Source organism: Nomascus leucogenys, chromosome 16 (assembly GCF_006542625.1).
Source record: "Nomascus leucogenys isolate Asia chromosome 16, Asia_NLE_v1, whole genome shotgun sequence".
NCBI lineage: Eukaryota > Metazoa > Chordata > Mammalia > Primates > Hylobatidae > Nomascus > Nomascus leucogenys.
The window spans coordinates 34,978,846-34,995,565 of NC_044396.1; the positions used below are offsets into that span (position 1 = coordinate 34,978,846).

Genomic DNA, 16,720 nt, shown 5'->3' on the forward strand with positions numbered 1-16,720 from the left:
GTGCTGGAAGTGCAACATCTGAGACAGGGACTGGCCAGAACAGCCAGGGCTCTATTCCAGTCTCCCATAGAAACAGGATGCCTTTCAATGCGTTAGTTCCTTAAAGCCCAGAAAAGGATGCCTTCTGAGGTCCCTCTGCTGCAGTGCAAGTGGGGCACATGCAGATAAGATTCCATCTGCCCTGGGCAGCTTTCCTGAGCCTTGGGGGATGCAGCTTGCCCTGACTTCTAGGTTGCTATTGTCCCTTGCTGCCTATCTGTAAGTAATAAGTCTGCTTCATGTACCTTATATGTGGGGGTGTTGTGTCTCATTAGACTCAGACGAGTTGGTAACCAGTGCACTTGAACCTGCTTCACAAACTCCACTTGGGGCCCAGGTCCTGTAAAGGGTGGATGGTTGAATCTAAATAAAAGATCTATCCATCTGCTATCAGTGGTAGAAGGGCTGCCTATCCCCTGGGGGTCAGATCAAGCTCTCCTCCACATAAAGGCTATATTTTACCTATGACAAGAGTTCCCAGAGCCTACAGTTCCGACAACCAAATGAGCAACCCTAGCAAAGCAAAGCAAAGCATCTGCAAACCTGCCTGTCAGAAGCACCTGATTCCTTTCTTTGCATAAACCCTGTAGCATACAGAGCAGCCTACACTGCTATTTTAGATGGAGAGTTTATACAATGTAAAAATGTAAAACCCACATCTGCGGTTCTCAGCCTATATCGAAAACGTACAACCATTTAAAACCAGGAAGACATCCGGCTTTCTTAAACTGTTGAAAACAAACCCAGCATTACTCAGGTCTAATCGCTAGAATCAGATACCCAACCTCTATCTATGCTATTTAGTCTTCACAGAGAAATAGGAATACTGTGAAACATTTAGTTTTGCTCTTATTCCTGCCCTTCTGTGCCATTCGGAGGCACAGTCAGTGTTGTTTATGTGTCAGGAGCTATGCTAGTTATCAGTAATTGAAGACAAGAAACAGGTCGGATTCTTCAAGTGCTGCAACCTAGCTGAGCAGTTGAACACAGCACAGTCAAAATCACGAGATTACAAAGATGAAGAGAGAACTAGGGGAAAACAGGTGAGGGAGAGAATCAGGCAGACCTCACAGGAGCGTGACATATGAGCTGAGACAGAAAGAAGGACAGAGAAGGAAGTAGTGGTGGCCATAGGGGTGTGGCTGTGCCAGGTACGTGCAGGTGTGGCTGCAGCTGGTATATGAGGCACATTTGTGCAAACTAGAAAAAAATGATGTCCCTTCTGGATGGATATAGCCATGTGGAAATACTCTGTTGAGTTCAGTGAACAACCTGTCTAGACCAGAGCCCTGTTTTCAGGAATGGTTGGTAGTCTGCAACACCTGGGTCACTGTGTTTGAGAAGTGGTAAGGCATGTGGTTATATAGGAGGGTTGTGAGGGATCATAAATGCAATGCTAAGGAGTTTCGACTAGACCGCAGGCAGTGGGGAATCATTGCAGTTTTTAATTCAGGAGTGGCCCACAAGAAAGACATACTTTAATTCTGTTGGCTAAATGGAGAATGGATTAGAATTGAGGGGGGAGGCCGGGAATGAAATGAAAATGCCCAGTTCATGACTTACAACAATAGTCCAAGCATGAGATGATTAAGGTCTAGATAATAGCAGTGCATCCAGTGGTCCTAACTCAGTAGAAAAAGAATAGGATAAGTAAAGGTAAGAGAACTTGCAGTAGGGACAAAGCATAGATTTAGTGGGAAATGGAAGGGGGCTCCATGGCTGTAAAGAGGATTCAAGATCCCAAAGACAGACTAGTTTTATCCATATGCTAATGGAGTTCAAAATGTGAAATATGTAGGGTGGAATTTATGATTCACTGTTGTACTGTGGGATAACAAGTGGGTAAGGTATAAGATGATTTTAAGTGATAAACCAAAGCCTTCAGTGAATATCAAGAAGTGATGAGACTATTGGACAATGATAGGAAATGAATGAAAAATACAACTAGAAATACAACTGTGGGAAAGCCAGGCTGTGGCTAGATTGGGTATGAATATCAATATGGCATTAGTGTGGGGCACTTGACACACATTTGATATTTCTGGGTTTCAACTGTCTAATCTCTGTAATACAATTAATGCTGTGTTCTCATAGGGTTGATATAAAGTAGTGGTTGGCAAACTATGGCCTGTGGGCTAAATTCACCTGCTGTCAAGCTTTATAGGAACCCAGCTACTTCCATTGGTTTCCATAGTGCCCGTGGTTGCTTTCTCACCACAACAGCAGAGCTGAGTAGTTGCAACAGAAACCTTATGGCCCACAGAGCAGAAAATAGTGACTCTCTGGCCCTTTACAGAGAAAGTTGTAGAGTCAACAGCAAAAAGTCACCAAGTTCAGTGTATGGCACAGAGCAGACACTTAATATAAATATAAATTTCTCCCCTCCTGCTATTTTGAGAAAGTCATATTAATTACTAAGGATGTGAGAAAGTGCTTTTCACTTCATGACCCTGGACTGCAGGGAACAAATTCCTTTTTTTCCCCAGGTTGGGCAGGAAGAAGTATTGTTAGAAAAGAATTGGTCTCAGAATAAGAAGATAGAGTAAGGGTTGCAAGAACACTCTGATGATACTAGGAAGTTGTATCCATACCTCACAGAGGACTTTGATAACAGAAGCTAATACAGCCTTGTGAAAAGCATCTGTTACTATATTAGGTATCAATTAACAGTCTCTTTCCCCAGAGTTAAAATTCTGCCCAAAACAGAAGGCTCTGGGGATAGTGACGCTATTATGAGAAAGCGGAAAGTAAAATCAGCTTAACTTGCACAGCCCGAGTTCACGGATTAAGGGAGGGCAGAGGGTGGGCGAAGAATCAGCTTCTCTCAAAGGGAGAGGAAAAGTATTATGTAGATGCTGATTTTAAAGGGTTGACAAGAGAAAATTCTACTTGTCTCAGCCACTGATGCTTTAGGATAAAGAAAAACACACACCTCCTTTATAGGTTAAAGTCCAAATGAAATCCATTCGGAGGGTGAGCTAGCTTCTTCAATTTGGACTCTTAAAATACTCAATTTTGTGAAAATTTAAGTAGACATCAACTCATGAAAAGATTTACAACCAGATGAAAAATAAGTGTGAAGTCTGATTGGAGCCAAAGAAATTCAACAGGAAATCAATACTGTTCAGTAAAGTATAACCCAAACAGTCCTAGGTGAGGAGGGCTCTCGAGGGGCTCAGTGGGGCTCTGAGCAGAGCAGGCAGTGGAACAAGAGCTAAGAAGCAGGTATGTAGAGATGAACAGAACCTCCTCAGGCAGAGATAAAATAATGGCTGAAGGAAGAAAGAAAGACTTTTCCTTATTTGGGCCGTGCTGCAATGAAAATGACATCTGGATATTTTCCAAATTTCCATTGGTGGCAATATGGTGCCTTAGAGAACCTCTTCTGCACAGAAAGTACACCATGGGGCCACCCCACCACAGCCAGGTCAGATAAACAGCAAAGGCCTGTCATCTGATCTTCAGGCTCACTTATTTTTAAATGTATGCATCAAAGTGCAACAGGGGAGAAAAGCTCATCAAAGCTTTGACATTTGCCAAATAACTCAACCAAGATGGGTAAACAAAGAATCCAAAACAGTTTTTTTCAATTATAATATGTATTTCTTTAAGTTCATAAATACACTTAGTATATTGTTAAAATCTGCCTATCAAAACAGTTCACTGCCTTAAAGTTTCCTCAGGCTAATCTGTATATAAAACTATTTTTAAAAGGTGTGTGTGACTAGCACTTGGTAAATATTCCATGTTATTTAAAATATTTATAATGGCTCATGGGCTAGAGTCTGAAAAATAAAGACCAGGGCTTAAAATTGATTTTTTTTTTGCTTTGAATTTTAATATTACTCATAATGCAATTACTTTACTTACATAACACAATAATTTTCACACCTGCAGAATTCTTTTAAGAAATATAATAAAGTGTGTTAGCTTTTTTACATAGCAAATATTAAATGGCAAATTCATGTTATCCTAGACTCTGGCCTACTATTTCATATTTTCACTGCATACACAGTTCATTCCATCTGTAGTATGGCAAATTATCACCTTTTAGAAAGTAAGATTACCTACTAATGTTTTTCTGCCTCTAAACTAAAAAATGCACTGAAACAGAACAGGTTGTTCAACTCAAAGATATTATGTGGGGCCTCTGCTAGTTTCCCAAAGTAAATTTGCATTGTATTAATGAAATACATCTAATTTATCACAGCATGACTCTGTTGCTGTTCTTCATAGTGTCATTGATTTATTTTTTAATTCAACCAAATCCTGAATAAAACTACATGCTCTGACATGAATGTACAAGTCAGATGGTCCTATACAAAATGTTGCCAGATACAAATGCAATTCTAAGATATAAACTAAAATGTGAGTGTTTTAAAAAATCTATATTTGAAGAATCCATTTGCTTGAGAACTTAACTTAGATGACACCAGATAAGACAACTGCCCTTCAATATTCCAAATTGAGCTCTAGATAGTATATTGATTAAAGCTAAAATGATGACTTGAAGGCTAGGGTTCTTCCTCTCCTGTGCAAATATCCTGAGGTTGGTTGCAGTGACGGATGCTGCAACCAACAAACCCGTCTGGAGCTGCACCGGGTTGACTTGGCTGTCCTTGGCACTGCTGTGGCTTAGGCTTGAAGTAGCTATTAAAAGTGGCATCCAACACTTGTGGTTGCATCACAAGTGACCCAATGAGAGATAAGTTAAAGCGTGAAATCTAGGGTGGCAATGACCTCTAGCATCCTGAAACAAAATCTTGGGAGACTAATAAAAATATTTCTTCCTTCTATTCTTGGACCATTAGAGCACTTCCTATGAATTTTCATGCCCTATCAGGTTATCACAAAAGTTTGTATTCTGAATGGGCTGACTGTCTTATTTGGATGACAAAGTTCCATCTATTCTAAATTGCCAAATACATGCTGAAGTTCATTGCTTTTTCTGCAGGTGGGTTCTTTATAATAGAACATACTCTCATGAAGAGGTGGTAGTATAGATGAGTAACATCCCTCTCTCTCTCTCTCTCTCTCTCTCTCTCTCACACACACACACACACACACACAACAGACTTTGTCTGGGTACCACTCAGTGAGGGCTGCTGCTACTGTCTTCAGCCACCCTAGACACAGAACTTGATGACAAACATCAGTTGGGTTCAGGTACCTGTCCTTAGTAATATCCAGAGGAATTCTTTTACTTAAAACTTTGTAAAGACATTAAAGGAGATGATTTAAGTGGAAAAATACATTCATTTTATGCATTAGTTAAGGAGTTAACTTAAACCTAGATATATGCACAGCCAAAAATAAATACTATATAGGTGCAAAGTCTGGTATAGTTCTGATATTAGTTCCTAGTATCTCCTGGAAAAACTTTAGAGAGATGAAAGCAAATGTCTTCCTCTTCCATTTTTCTATTTCCTGCCTCTGTGCCAGTTACTACATGTCTCTGTTCTCATTCATCCATAAGTAGCTGTTTTATTCTAGCTTCATTATGTTTGTGTTAAGCCTGACACAGCAATTGCAGAGAAGTCTCAGTCTCTTCAAGTCCTTCAATGTTCTGCTTATAAACTCTAAAGTGATCATCAACTACAGTCCAGGAGACACTGGGAAAGGAGGTTAAGAACTGGATGTTGCTGATAGATACAGTAAGTGCAGCTTGCCTCTAGTGCCCACATACTATGTGGAACAGCTTGCTGGTGTGGCTTGGGGTCACCTTCATCTTTTTGTGTCCTGCTGCAGAGGGAGAAAGGATTTTAATGACCAACCAGGCTGTTAGAGGGCAAAAATAATTCCCAAGCTTACTGCTATCTTAAAAAGTTTCTACCACCTCTTAGAATACCGAGGTAGAATATTTTTAATGAGGGATGTGTCCTGAGAGCTTTATAAATCTCTACTATGCCACATAATCTCCCTTATAAATACAGTAACATTTAACGAGAGCTAGTACAAATAACAATGAGGAGAAAGAAACAAATTGGGTAAAGTGGACAGCATTGGGTGACCAGCTAAGCTTGCTCACTCTCAAAGTCACTAGCTCCTACACACCAAGCTTTCATTATACATAATGCAGGTTTATGCCTCAGGGCATTACAGATTACCAAATGCCATGGAACTCTGAGGTTATTCTCAAATAGAATCAAACCACCAATGCTAAGTCAATGCTCAAAATAAAAATAACTATTGTAATCTATGGTTATTTCATGAGTTGTACTTTAGCAGCTGCTTTGTTTTTTCCTATAGAACAATGTTTTGATCACAATTCTTTTTTTTTGTTGTTTGTTTTTTTTTTGTTGTTTTGAGATGGAGTCTTGCTCTGTCACCCAGGCTGGAGTGCAGTGGCCTGATCTCGGCTCACTGCAACTTCCGCCTCCCGGGTTCACGCCATTCTCCTGCCTCAGCCTCCTCAGTAGCTGGGACTACAGGCGCCCGCTACCACGCCCAGCTAATTTTTTGTATTTTTAGTAGAGGTGGGGTTTCACCGTGTTAGCCAGGATGGTCTCGATCGCCTGACCTCGGATCATAATTCTTTTCAAATCAATTTTGTTAATTATGATAAAGGAAAACACCTTCCTTTATCCGAATGATCAATTCAAATGGGTATACAGATAGAGTCTCTCAGTTAGGAATGGCTCTTACTTGGGATCAGTTAGCAATGTCAGGTAGGGCCAGAAAGGCAAGTTTTAAAAATTATGAACATATTTTGTTTATGAATTTCAAACTCTTTAAAAAAAATTATAAGATTGTCATTTGTTAATTAAAATAATTTGAAACATTTCGTGGAAAACAAAGCATTCTCTAGAGTTACTGTGATGATTTAAAATACATTTCTTCTAGTTCTATTTTTTGCTCTAAATTATTTTAAATTTTATTTGAATAATTAGTGTATGTATTTCTAGTGGACTGCCTCTTTTGTGGAACAAACTAGAAATGTAGAGGAATTAAAAATTAATAAAGTGCCCAAAGCTGTTTAGTTTCCATGATTCAATTTATGCAATATTTAGCATTCAATAAAATATTCAATATTTTATATGTGATATGTAATATTCAATAAAACTGACTAATTCAACATTCCTTAACAAACAATCCTATAGATTCTCTGGGAAGAGAATATTTTGTTTCATATTATATGCCAAATATGTCTAAAAAACATAAAAGTGGCTAAGAAAAAGGAAAATATCAGTGGCATTCAAAATAGCATCTTCTCATGTTTAGTCCCAGTATAACTAACTGCTGTATCTATACCATATCACAATCACAATGCTAATCAATAGTATGACTATTAATATATCAATATATACCATATATATCAATGTATCAATCCTTATAAGATTCTCTGTAACATGCTGGGGCTGGGACGGGGAGGGGTGGGGGGGGAGGTGGGGGGGTGGGGGGTGGGGGTGGGGAAGCTAAATAGTAACAATATAAATAAACATGGATAAGACAATGACAAACCATCTCCTTGAGGAAGCAAAGCAATTTCGTGTATTTATTAGATGAACTTTCAGATTGAAGTTCCACTAGAGAACATTAATGCTTAAAAGTAAACAATACGGGGTGGCTACCTGAAGTCAAGGTATATGCCCCATGGGAAATTTCTTATAAACTCTTAGCATTTGGAAAGTATTTGTTTGTCTTCTTCCTTTTAATGATAGATAAAACTCAGATAAAAACACTTAATCAAAAACATTATTCAAACCCTTCTAGAGTCTTCCAAAGTGAAGAGTGTTAAATACTGCAACCTTCCTTCATAATACTTATGCTTACCTAAAAGAGTAGATCATTTATTTTACAAACTTTCTCACTTGAAATAAAGAAAACAAACCCGCTAATAATCAAAGCAGTGTATATAAATTTTCAAAGTCAGAATATGTAAACACTGTTGATGTACTCAATTTTGTGATAACACTAAGTAATATAGAAAGAACTCCTTTTTTAATGTTGAAAATGATAATTAATGTATTTATTGAGGTTTAAAAAATAAAGCTTGAAAAGAATCTGATGTCTTTTAATATTAATGAAAACTAATGATTTTTCTAAAGAGATGGAAAAACTGCTTGGAAATTAAGACTGGCCCTCTTCAGATGCAACCAAGAAGCAAAGAGGAACAAAAAAGTGCATGATTCTTGGGTAATTTACTTTTTCAAAAATATTCACTTGCAAGGTGATGACTTAGTTCATTGTGCAAACTGGGACACTTTGAAGAGTAAAAAGAGATGCTATTAATAATTAGACTGGGACAAAAAGCATTAGCCAGTACTATCTCCATAACCTATGGCACCTTAGGTCACAATGGGATGTGGGGGTGTGAACTTTTTATGACTTCCTCTTCTTTTCTTGCCCTTCTCTCCCATGATCAAATGTGGCCAACTGAACAGAGTGGTGAGTTTTCAGGGCAGCCTTTCCGGGAAAGCAAAGAAGCATGGATCTGGAAATAGGATCGCTGTAGCTAAAAAACAATATTTGAGACATTTAAACCAAAACCCAATGGTGTTTTCTATTTTATCTGTTTTATTTTCTTATGCCTTACTTCTTTCAGGTTTATGACCCGTTAGTCTTCATGGATGATACATTTTAAGAAAGGAAAAAGTAAATCTTCAAGCTAAACCCCTGCAGATTAGCCAAGTTCTTTTAAACTCTATCATCTCCTGTTAACATCTCTGAACTCTTATGCTATGTGGTTGGAAGAACACAAACAGCTTAATCTGTACAGATGGGATGTAGAGAGGAAAGGAAAGAAAGGAAAATGGTAAACCACCAATACAGAAACAGTGCGACTGGCATGCTAATTAGCCCACTGCAGATAAAAATGACAGTACTGCGTACACAGAGGTGCCTCAATGTAGAGGAGAGCACTGCACGGTACACAGAGGGGCCTCGGTGTAGAGGAGAGCACTGCACGGTACACAGAGGGGCCTCGGTGTAGAGGAGAGCACCGCACGGTACACAGAGGGGCCTCGGTGTAGAGGAGAGCACCGCACGGTACACAGAGGGGCCTCGGTGCAGAGGAGAGCACCGCACGGTACACAGAGGGGCCTCGGTGTAGAGGAGAGCACCGCACGGTACACAGAGGGGCCTCGGTGTAGAGGAGAGCACCGCACGGTACACAGAGGGGCCTCGGTGTAGAGGGGAGCACCGCACGGTACACAGAGGGGCCTCGGTGTAGAGGGGAGCACTGCACGGTACACAGAAGGGCCTCGGTGTAGAGGGGTTTCTGTGTTGTTCACACTGCACCACTTCATGTTTTTGGCTCATTTGTGGTTTTAATGCCTATTGTTATATTTTCTTACCACTAAGATGGTCATCAGAAAGCTAAACGAAGAGTGTTATACAGCCCAAGCTGTTCACTTGGCTGGATCTACTTACAAGCACAACATGTGAAAGTTCTGTTCTTGAACTGAAAGAAAATCATTTATGATTCTGTTCCAATGCCTTCCTTCATTTTTCATTCAAAGCATTAGAATAACTGATCCATATACTATAAATAGAATGAGAATGTTATGTATTTTTTTCTCCCTTGATAAGTACAAAGGAGTTTTTGTTTTATTTTCTTTTTACTATTTCTGTGGCTTGAAAGGCCTACACTCTAATTTAGTTGGAATAGGGGGCTAGTTCTCAAGGAGTTATTAGCAGGGCAACCAAACAGGTACCAGCATCTAAGAAACTCATAATTTGGACCCCTGGCTCTGTGGAGAGCTGAATTTCCAAGCACAGACTGCCTATCTGCCACGAGCACCTCCCGACTTGATCCAAGGGTGGCTAAGGTCTCCTGGCCCTTCAGCTGCCGTGCTGCACCATGCCAACGACAATGGACCTGTGGATGTGTGCAGGGAGTAAGATGCAGGCAGTAAACGCGGTCATCTCCTTCCCTCCGTCCCATGCATTTTCAGGGGGAGAAAACTGGTGCTAGTGAGGAGGAATAAAAAAACTTACATAGTACCATCATTTGTGGCCCTCTGAACTCCATTTTTCAATTTAACTTAATTTTTCTCCTTAGGGAGATATTGATGAAAAAAAGTGTTGAAATATTTCTCTAGTCAATCATTCCCCGCTTTTCTTAAGCTAAAATAAAACCAGTTCCTGAGGGGCACAAGATATGCTTGTGTGTGTGTGTGTGTGTGTGTGTGTGTGTGTGTGTGTGTGAGAGAGAGAGAGAGAGAGAGACAGACAGAGACAGAGAGAGAGCCTGAGAGAGAGAGGAGCAGCAGGTAGAGGAGTAGGGGAAAGGGAGGGAGGAAGTGGTGGCTATGGATAAATGAGGAAATTGAGGAGTGGGAAGCAGATCCTAAACCATGCCCCACTTGACCTGTATGCCTTCCTGAAAAAGCTGCTGGGTGCTCTCACTGTTTGGTTCAGATGAATAGAAATGTGTTTCTGCAGGTTTTGCCTCCTGCTGTTCTTATCCAATAAGGGCTGCTTATGTTCTAGCTTCCTGACCTGACACCTGAGATCAGCCTGTTGTCTGGCACTACCTAGCACACACATCCACTTATGCTCTTAGAGTGAAGCTTCCCTCAGAGGACTCAGCCATGAGCCCAGGTAGCTGGATTTGCCAGAAACCCAGCTGATTTCCTTTGTTCTTGACCTTCTTAAGACATCCAAAGTGAGGGCCCTGTGTGGTACTGATGAGTCTAGTTTCTTTCAGATCTCAGGTGGGCTGTGCTACTTCCTGATTGTTGTTTCATCCCAAAGGCTGAGAATATTGCCTGCCACAAGACCCATTTCTCAAATATGCTTTTAAACACCTCTTAGACTGAAGTCACTATATGCAATATTTACAGGGAAATAGCTACTGCAGTTTCTTTGGGAAGAGGCCAAGGAAAAGAGAGAAAAATGTTTCCAGTCCAGAGACTGACTAAATTGCCCTGGCCTGGAAGAGGTACAGGATCAAGTCAAATTCCAATTTTTGCCCAGGAAACTGGCAGCAAGTTGAGCCCTTTTCTTCCCCTTGCACGATCCTATGAAAGGCACATTAAAGCCAGCAATTCCTGTCATGGTAACCCAGGGAGTTGTTCCAGTCATGCCCTGGGCCCATTCAGCTGAGCCACACATTCATAAACCACCTCAAATTTAAACTGGGTACATTATTTCTATATGAGGACATGTAGAGTCACCAAGATACACTGACAAGAGTCAAAAATGACAGAGTCCATCATATAGATATAAACCTGTGTCCCATTACCAAATCACACCATATCCCAGAGAACTAAGAAATAAGTATTTCTATTAGCCTTGTCATTATATTTTGAATAGTACGATTATATTTCATGGTTTTCTATATATGTGCAAAAATGTTAATTTGTTAAATGTAATATTTCAGATATACCACATTGTTAAACCCTGTTTTGGCTTTTTTTCAGTTATTAATACACCAGAACATCCAAGTAAGAGAAGTGGCTCCTTATGTGACACCAGGGAACATGTTCCATAGGAGTTGACTTGTTATTGTCAGAGAAATACCCAAAGACAAAAATAATAGGTCAATTGACCTTCTAATAATTTTTGTATCATAGGGGATGCATATAGCATGGGCTGAACAATTATTACTTAACTGATTATTGAATATTTTATTTTATGTCAAAGAATAGATATTTTAGCCTGTTATGTAACACCTGATAGAGAGGGTCAAGTTTTTCTTTCCATACTAGGGATCTGGCAAATAATCTTATAGCTTTTATACTTTCTTCATTACAGGAATCTATTAAATTATATAAAAACTGAAAGAGAAAAGCACACAAATATTTTCAATAATATGAAATCCCAGTTAAGAGAATATTTTAAGAATATTTTTAAATTCTGGAAAGAATGGAGTGTCTAAGTATCTACTTTGATGTGTGTGGCACACATAGAGCATATGTTCAAATTACCATACTGAATAAGCAAAAACTGGAAAGGCAAGGTTCACAGATATTCTGCTTTAAAGCTATCTTACCTCCCAAGCAAGTGAGGATGAACACGAAGGTTCCAAGCATTCCTACACAAGAGCTTCACAACATAGAAAATAGCCTGATGTACCCATACAATAAAGTAAATAGTGAGGGCTAGAATATCATTCTACTGCAGCTGTAATATTACTACTTTTTCTTAAGTTGTGAAAATACTATACACACATACCTGCATTACCACTCCCTCACCAAGAATTACTCCAGAAAGAAAAAAAAACAAGTTATAGGACTCGAGAAGACTACAGGAAAAGGTAGTGGTTTATATAAGACATCACACAGAGCCATTTTAAAAGGCTCTAAACCTCAGACAAACGAACAATAATTTCACTAAACTGCTATATAATCAAATGTAAACAATTTCCATAATATTTCACTATTCAAACAGAGAGGAAAATATAGACATATAAATAAACAAACATAAATCCTGTATGGAAATTTAGTAAAGCATCAACTTATAGTGAAGATTGACTTAGCTTGATTAACAATGTGGAAACAAATGTACCATTTATAACTACATAAAATTTTCCAAAACCAATGTCTTTGGCTGCTGGGTAGAGTTTGTAGGCAGATTTCTTGTCTATACATACAGACATAATTTGAAGCAAATTTAAATAATATGTTGGATACATAGGTAAAGGTCTATTGTAATGAGCCATGGTCATATTACCTTCTTAGAGATTAAGAAATGGCTATTTCTTCTAAAATTTACAGATTAAATAAACTCCCCTGTGTAGGAAATCAGGTTATTGACCTTATTCTATCCTTGTGAGAAATTCTTCAGGAATACATACATATATCTTAAATTTTTTCTGTAACAGTACTTAACTTTAGATATAGGTTAATAATGTCATTATGAACAAATAAACCACAATAACCTTTCAAATTTTCTTTGACTTAATTGCTTTATTTTTATATAGTTGGCTAACTTTCTCTGGAAATTTTGATGGAACAATGATTTACTCCTTAGTTGCCTAAAGTCTTGAAAGAATTCATTTAACACCCACAATACTCACTTAAATCCAGAATCTGTCTCATTCATTTTCAAAATTCACTCCGTATTTTTAGTAGTAACTCGAGTATGTACCTAAACACTTGATATTGGAAAGAGCAGTAGCCTTTCTCAATCAAAACCCACAAATGCGGCACATTTATTTTTTTCTTACAAGTAAAATGAAAGTAAACAACTTATCCAAAACTACAAAAAAACCTAAAGTCTTCTATTTGCCACGAAATATGCATTTCTTTGTTATACACAACAGATTTCATTTTATTTCACTTAGGTGCATGTGCTGGCTGGAAAGTAAAATGCCTTTAGAAGTCAACCAGAAAGAAAATCAAACAAAAAGCAGTTTTATGATCACCTGCATTAGCTGATTATTTACATTATTTATGTGCTATAGATTATCATGTAGAATCTTAATTTCCAGTCAAAAATCTCATATGTTCTATTATAAATTCTAAAATCATTACTGTTTACAAGAGAGAAGATTTTAGAAAAAACAGTAAATCAAAAGAATTCATGTGATGACACACTCTTCCCTTCTCCATCTCGTACTCCATTTTCATCCATTATGCACAAAATGTCAATACTATACTCCTGCAGCTAAAGATGGCTTTTTGAATTCTTACTTATCATTCATACTGCAATACAGAACTAAATATATGGAGTGGAAATTGGTTTGAGCTAACCTTGAAAGCTCTAGATAAAATCAGACAAACAGAATCACGCAGTTGAATTACATACTGGAATTAGTGACAAAAAATTTACTGTGAGATTTAGATATATGCAGTCACAATGGGAAAATATGAATTTACCTTCATTTTAAGCAAATATTTTATGAACTCTGATACATGGTAATACCTCAATTGTAAAAAAAAAAATTAACAGTCAGAAACATGCACTGTTAAAGGAGGCCTCACAAGGGGAGGTACGTGGATGCATTCTGGACATTGACTCATTTTTCACACAGCTTAATAAAACAGTCCCTTCCTCATGTGTGTGGCACTTGCCCTCTGAGCTACCTGGGGCCATGCTCTCGTCTCTTTCCTTGAACCTCTACATAGCCAGGCTAAGAGGTACCTCCTCTCCTTCCAGTGACAGTACCTTCCCTTTGTTCAAGATGGAGCTCAGGCCCTCGTCTTCCACAAGACTCAGTGCCTGATGGGTCTGAGCTAGGGCTTTCTCCTCAACCTCCAAGTCACCAACATGATACAGCACCAGGAAAACCAGGATTCTCTTTCATTCTCTGTTGCCCAGGCCCCTTTCTACAGACAAATATTTATGAAAGGGTAATGCCATTTTATGTCATTAACCAGGATGAATGACTATATTGGACTAAATAAGATTTTGGAAACGATTTTTTCACTGTCTGTGTAGCCACACTTTGTTCTGTGTTACCAAAACAGTAAAAAGAAGTTATACTCTCTAGAACGTAGATAGCATCTTTTCTGACCACACACAGGCAAGCAATACCATGGGTTTCATACCTTTGCAGCCACTGATGAGTTAGGTTTCTCCAGCAAGTCCCACAGTTTCTTCCTTTTATCAGGGCAGCAGGTATTATCAAACTCTTCTCCTTCTCGCTCTCGCATAGTCTCTGCCTCTCGCCTCAGTTCTTCGTTCATTTGTTCTTTTTTTTGATGATATCTGGCCTGGCAACAGGACTCCAAGTAGATCTCATCAATCCCCCAGTAATCAAGTTCTTGGCCAAAAGAAAGTGCACACATTTCTTCCATCATATGGAGTTTCCCTGTCCGGTAGAAATTTAAAATGGAAGTGAAGGCTCCTGGATGCCGATCAAAGAAATACTCGTTCTCATTCAGATTATAGTCGTCGCACACTTCCAGGAGGCTCTCGTGTGTGTTGCAGTCTCGAAGCTTCCCCAGGCGCGTTCTGGGCAGCCTGTCCAGCGTTCTCCACAGGACTTCGTGGTTGAGGCCCCCCACGTTGATTTTAACTCTCCTGGAGCATGTTTTGCTCCGGATAATGTCCACAGGCTCTGGAGGAAGAGAAAGTGTCGACCTTGAAGTCTTCCTGTTTAAACCCGGGGGAGCCTTTTCTGCCATTTTGAACTGGACAAAGCTGCAGAGCCAGGGTCCTTAAAAAATGAGGTCAACTGAAGCAATATCCCTCTGGGGCAGGCATTTCCACTGACAAAGCTGGAAGAAAGCAACAATCACTTGGTTACTTGCATTTTCCTAGAGTGCTTCCTGTTCTATGGAATCATTCTGTTGTTACAACCAGAAGGTACAATATTAACGACTAGATACTTTTGGAGATACACATCTTTGCTTTAGTATATAGGAAAGGGGGAAAAGACAACACAATGTACTACACAGAAAAGGTTGTGTATTCAGTGATGTACACCTATAGGCTGGCAACTCCCAAACATGTCATGAGAGACCTCTTTCTCAAGCTGCAGACTAGAAGATCCATGTGCTTGATCAACTCTTTTTTTTTTGAGACAGGTCTCTCTCTGTGACCCAGGCTGGAATGCAGTGCCACCATCACAGCTCACTGCAGCCTTGATCTCCTGGGCTCAGATGATCCTCCCACCTCAGCCTCCCAGGTACCTGGGACGTGCCACCACACCTGGCTAATTCTTATATTTTTTGTAGAGATGGAGTTTCTCCATGTTGCCCAGGCCGGTCTTGACCTCTGGGGTGCAAGCAATCCACCTGCCTCAGCGTTCCAAAGTACTGGGATTACAGGGTGAGCCGCCACACCTCACCCTGACCAACTCCTTCTAGATAAACCACAGACATCTTTAGCTAAACTGACCAAGGTGCCAATCTGCCCAACCAGTTCCTGATCATTCTCCATCTCAGATTTATGGCCTTCCCCACCCCATACCCAGTCACCCTCACTAAAACTCTGTGAAATCCTGATCCATCCAACCACATCCAAATAAGCACCAAGTCTTACCAATTATACCTCCTAACCATTGCTTAAGGCCTCCAACACTGTTACCAAGGTTCCTATTACCACAATGCTGGTTCGAACTCTCAGCATCACTTGCCTAGACTTCTTTTCTTTTCTTTCTTTCTTTTTTTTTTTTGAAACAGAGTCTCACTCTGTAGCCCAGGCACAATCTCAGTTCACTGCACAATCTCAGCTCACTGCAACTTCTGCCTCCTGGGCTCAAGTGATCCTCTCACCTCAGCTTTCCAAGTACCTAGGACTACAGGCTTGCACCACTATGCCTGGCTAATTTTTGTATTTTTTTTTTTTTAGAGACAGGGTCTCACTATATTTCCCAGGCTGGTCTGAAATTTCCAAGCTTAAGCAATTCCCTGGCCTTGGCCTCCCAAAGTGCTGGGATTACAGGCATGAGCCACCGTGCCCAGCCCTTGCCTACACTTCTAATACAGCCTTAAATTGGATCCCAAACTTGGGTTTTGTCCACCTAAAAACCATTCTCCACATAGCTATTAGAATGCTCTGCTAAGATACAAAGTTGACCTTGCCACTTACATGCTTTAAACCCTGCAAAATGTCATCATTATTGGAATTTTATTTTTGAAGTCCTACCAGCACTTTAAAGCCTAGTTAGTCCTAGTAAGTCCAGCCTCCTCTCCACCTTCACTTTTCATCTTTCCCTCATCACTATATTCCAGCAATCCCAGATTGCACACAACATTCCCTTTCAAGCTCCTGGCCTTTCCATACTGTGTTCTAGAAACATTTTCTTGTTTCCTTCTAACTAGTACTTGCTTTTCAAGACTCAGCT

General features: G+C 39.6%; 1 protein-coding gene across 1 annotated transcript in view; it reads right to left on the reverse strand.

The window, feature by feature from the left end:
* The window catches only part of KCNB2 (potassium voltage-gated channel subfamily B member 2), a 397,201-nt gene that overhangs the window by 352,047 nt on the left and 28,434 nt on the right, over nucleotides 1-16,720 (reverse strand). Inside the window, exon 2 of the mRNA XM_003269422.2 lies at nucleotides 14,478-15,149. Within this exon, the coding sequence (XP_003269470.1) occupies nucleotides 14,478-15,056 (579 nt within the window). The 5' untranslated portion in view covers nucleotides 15,057-15,149. The remainder of the gene's footprint in view (nucleotides 1-14,477; nucleotides 15,150-16,720) is intronic.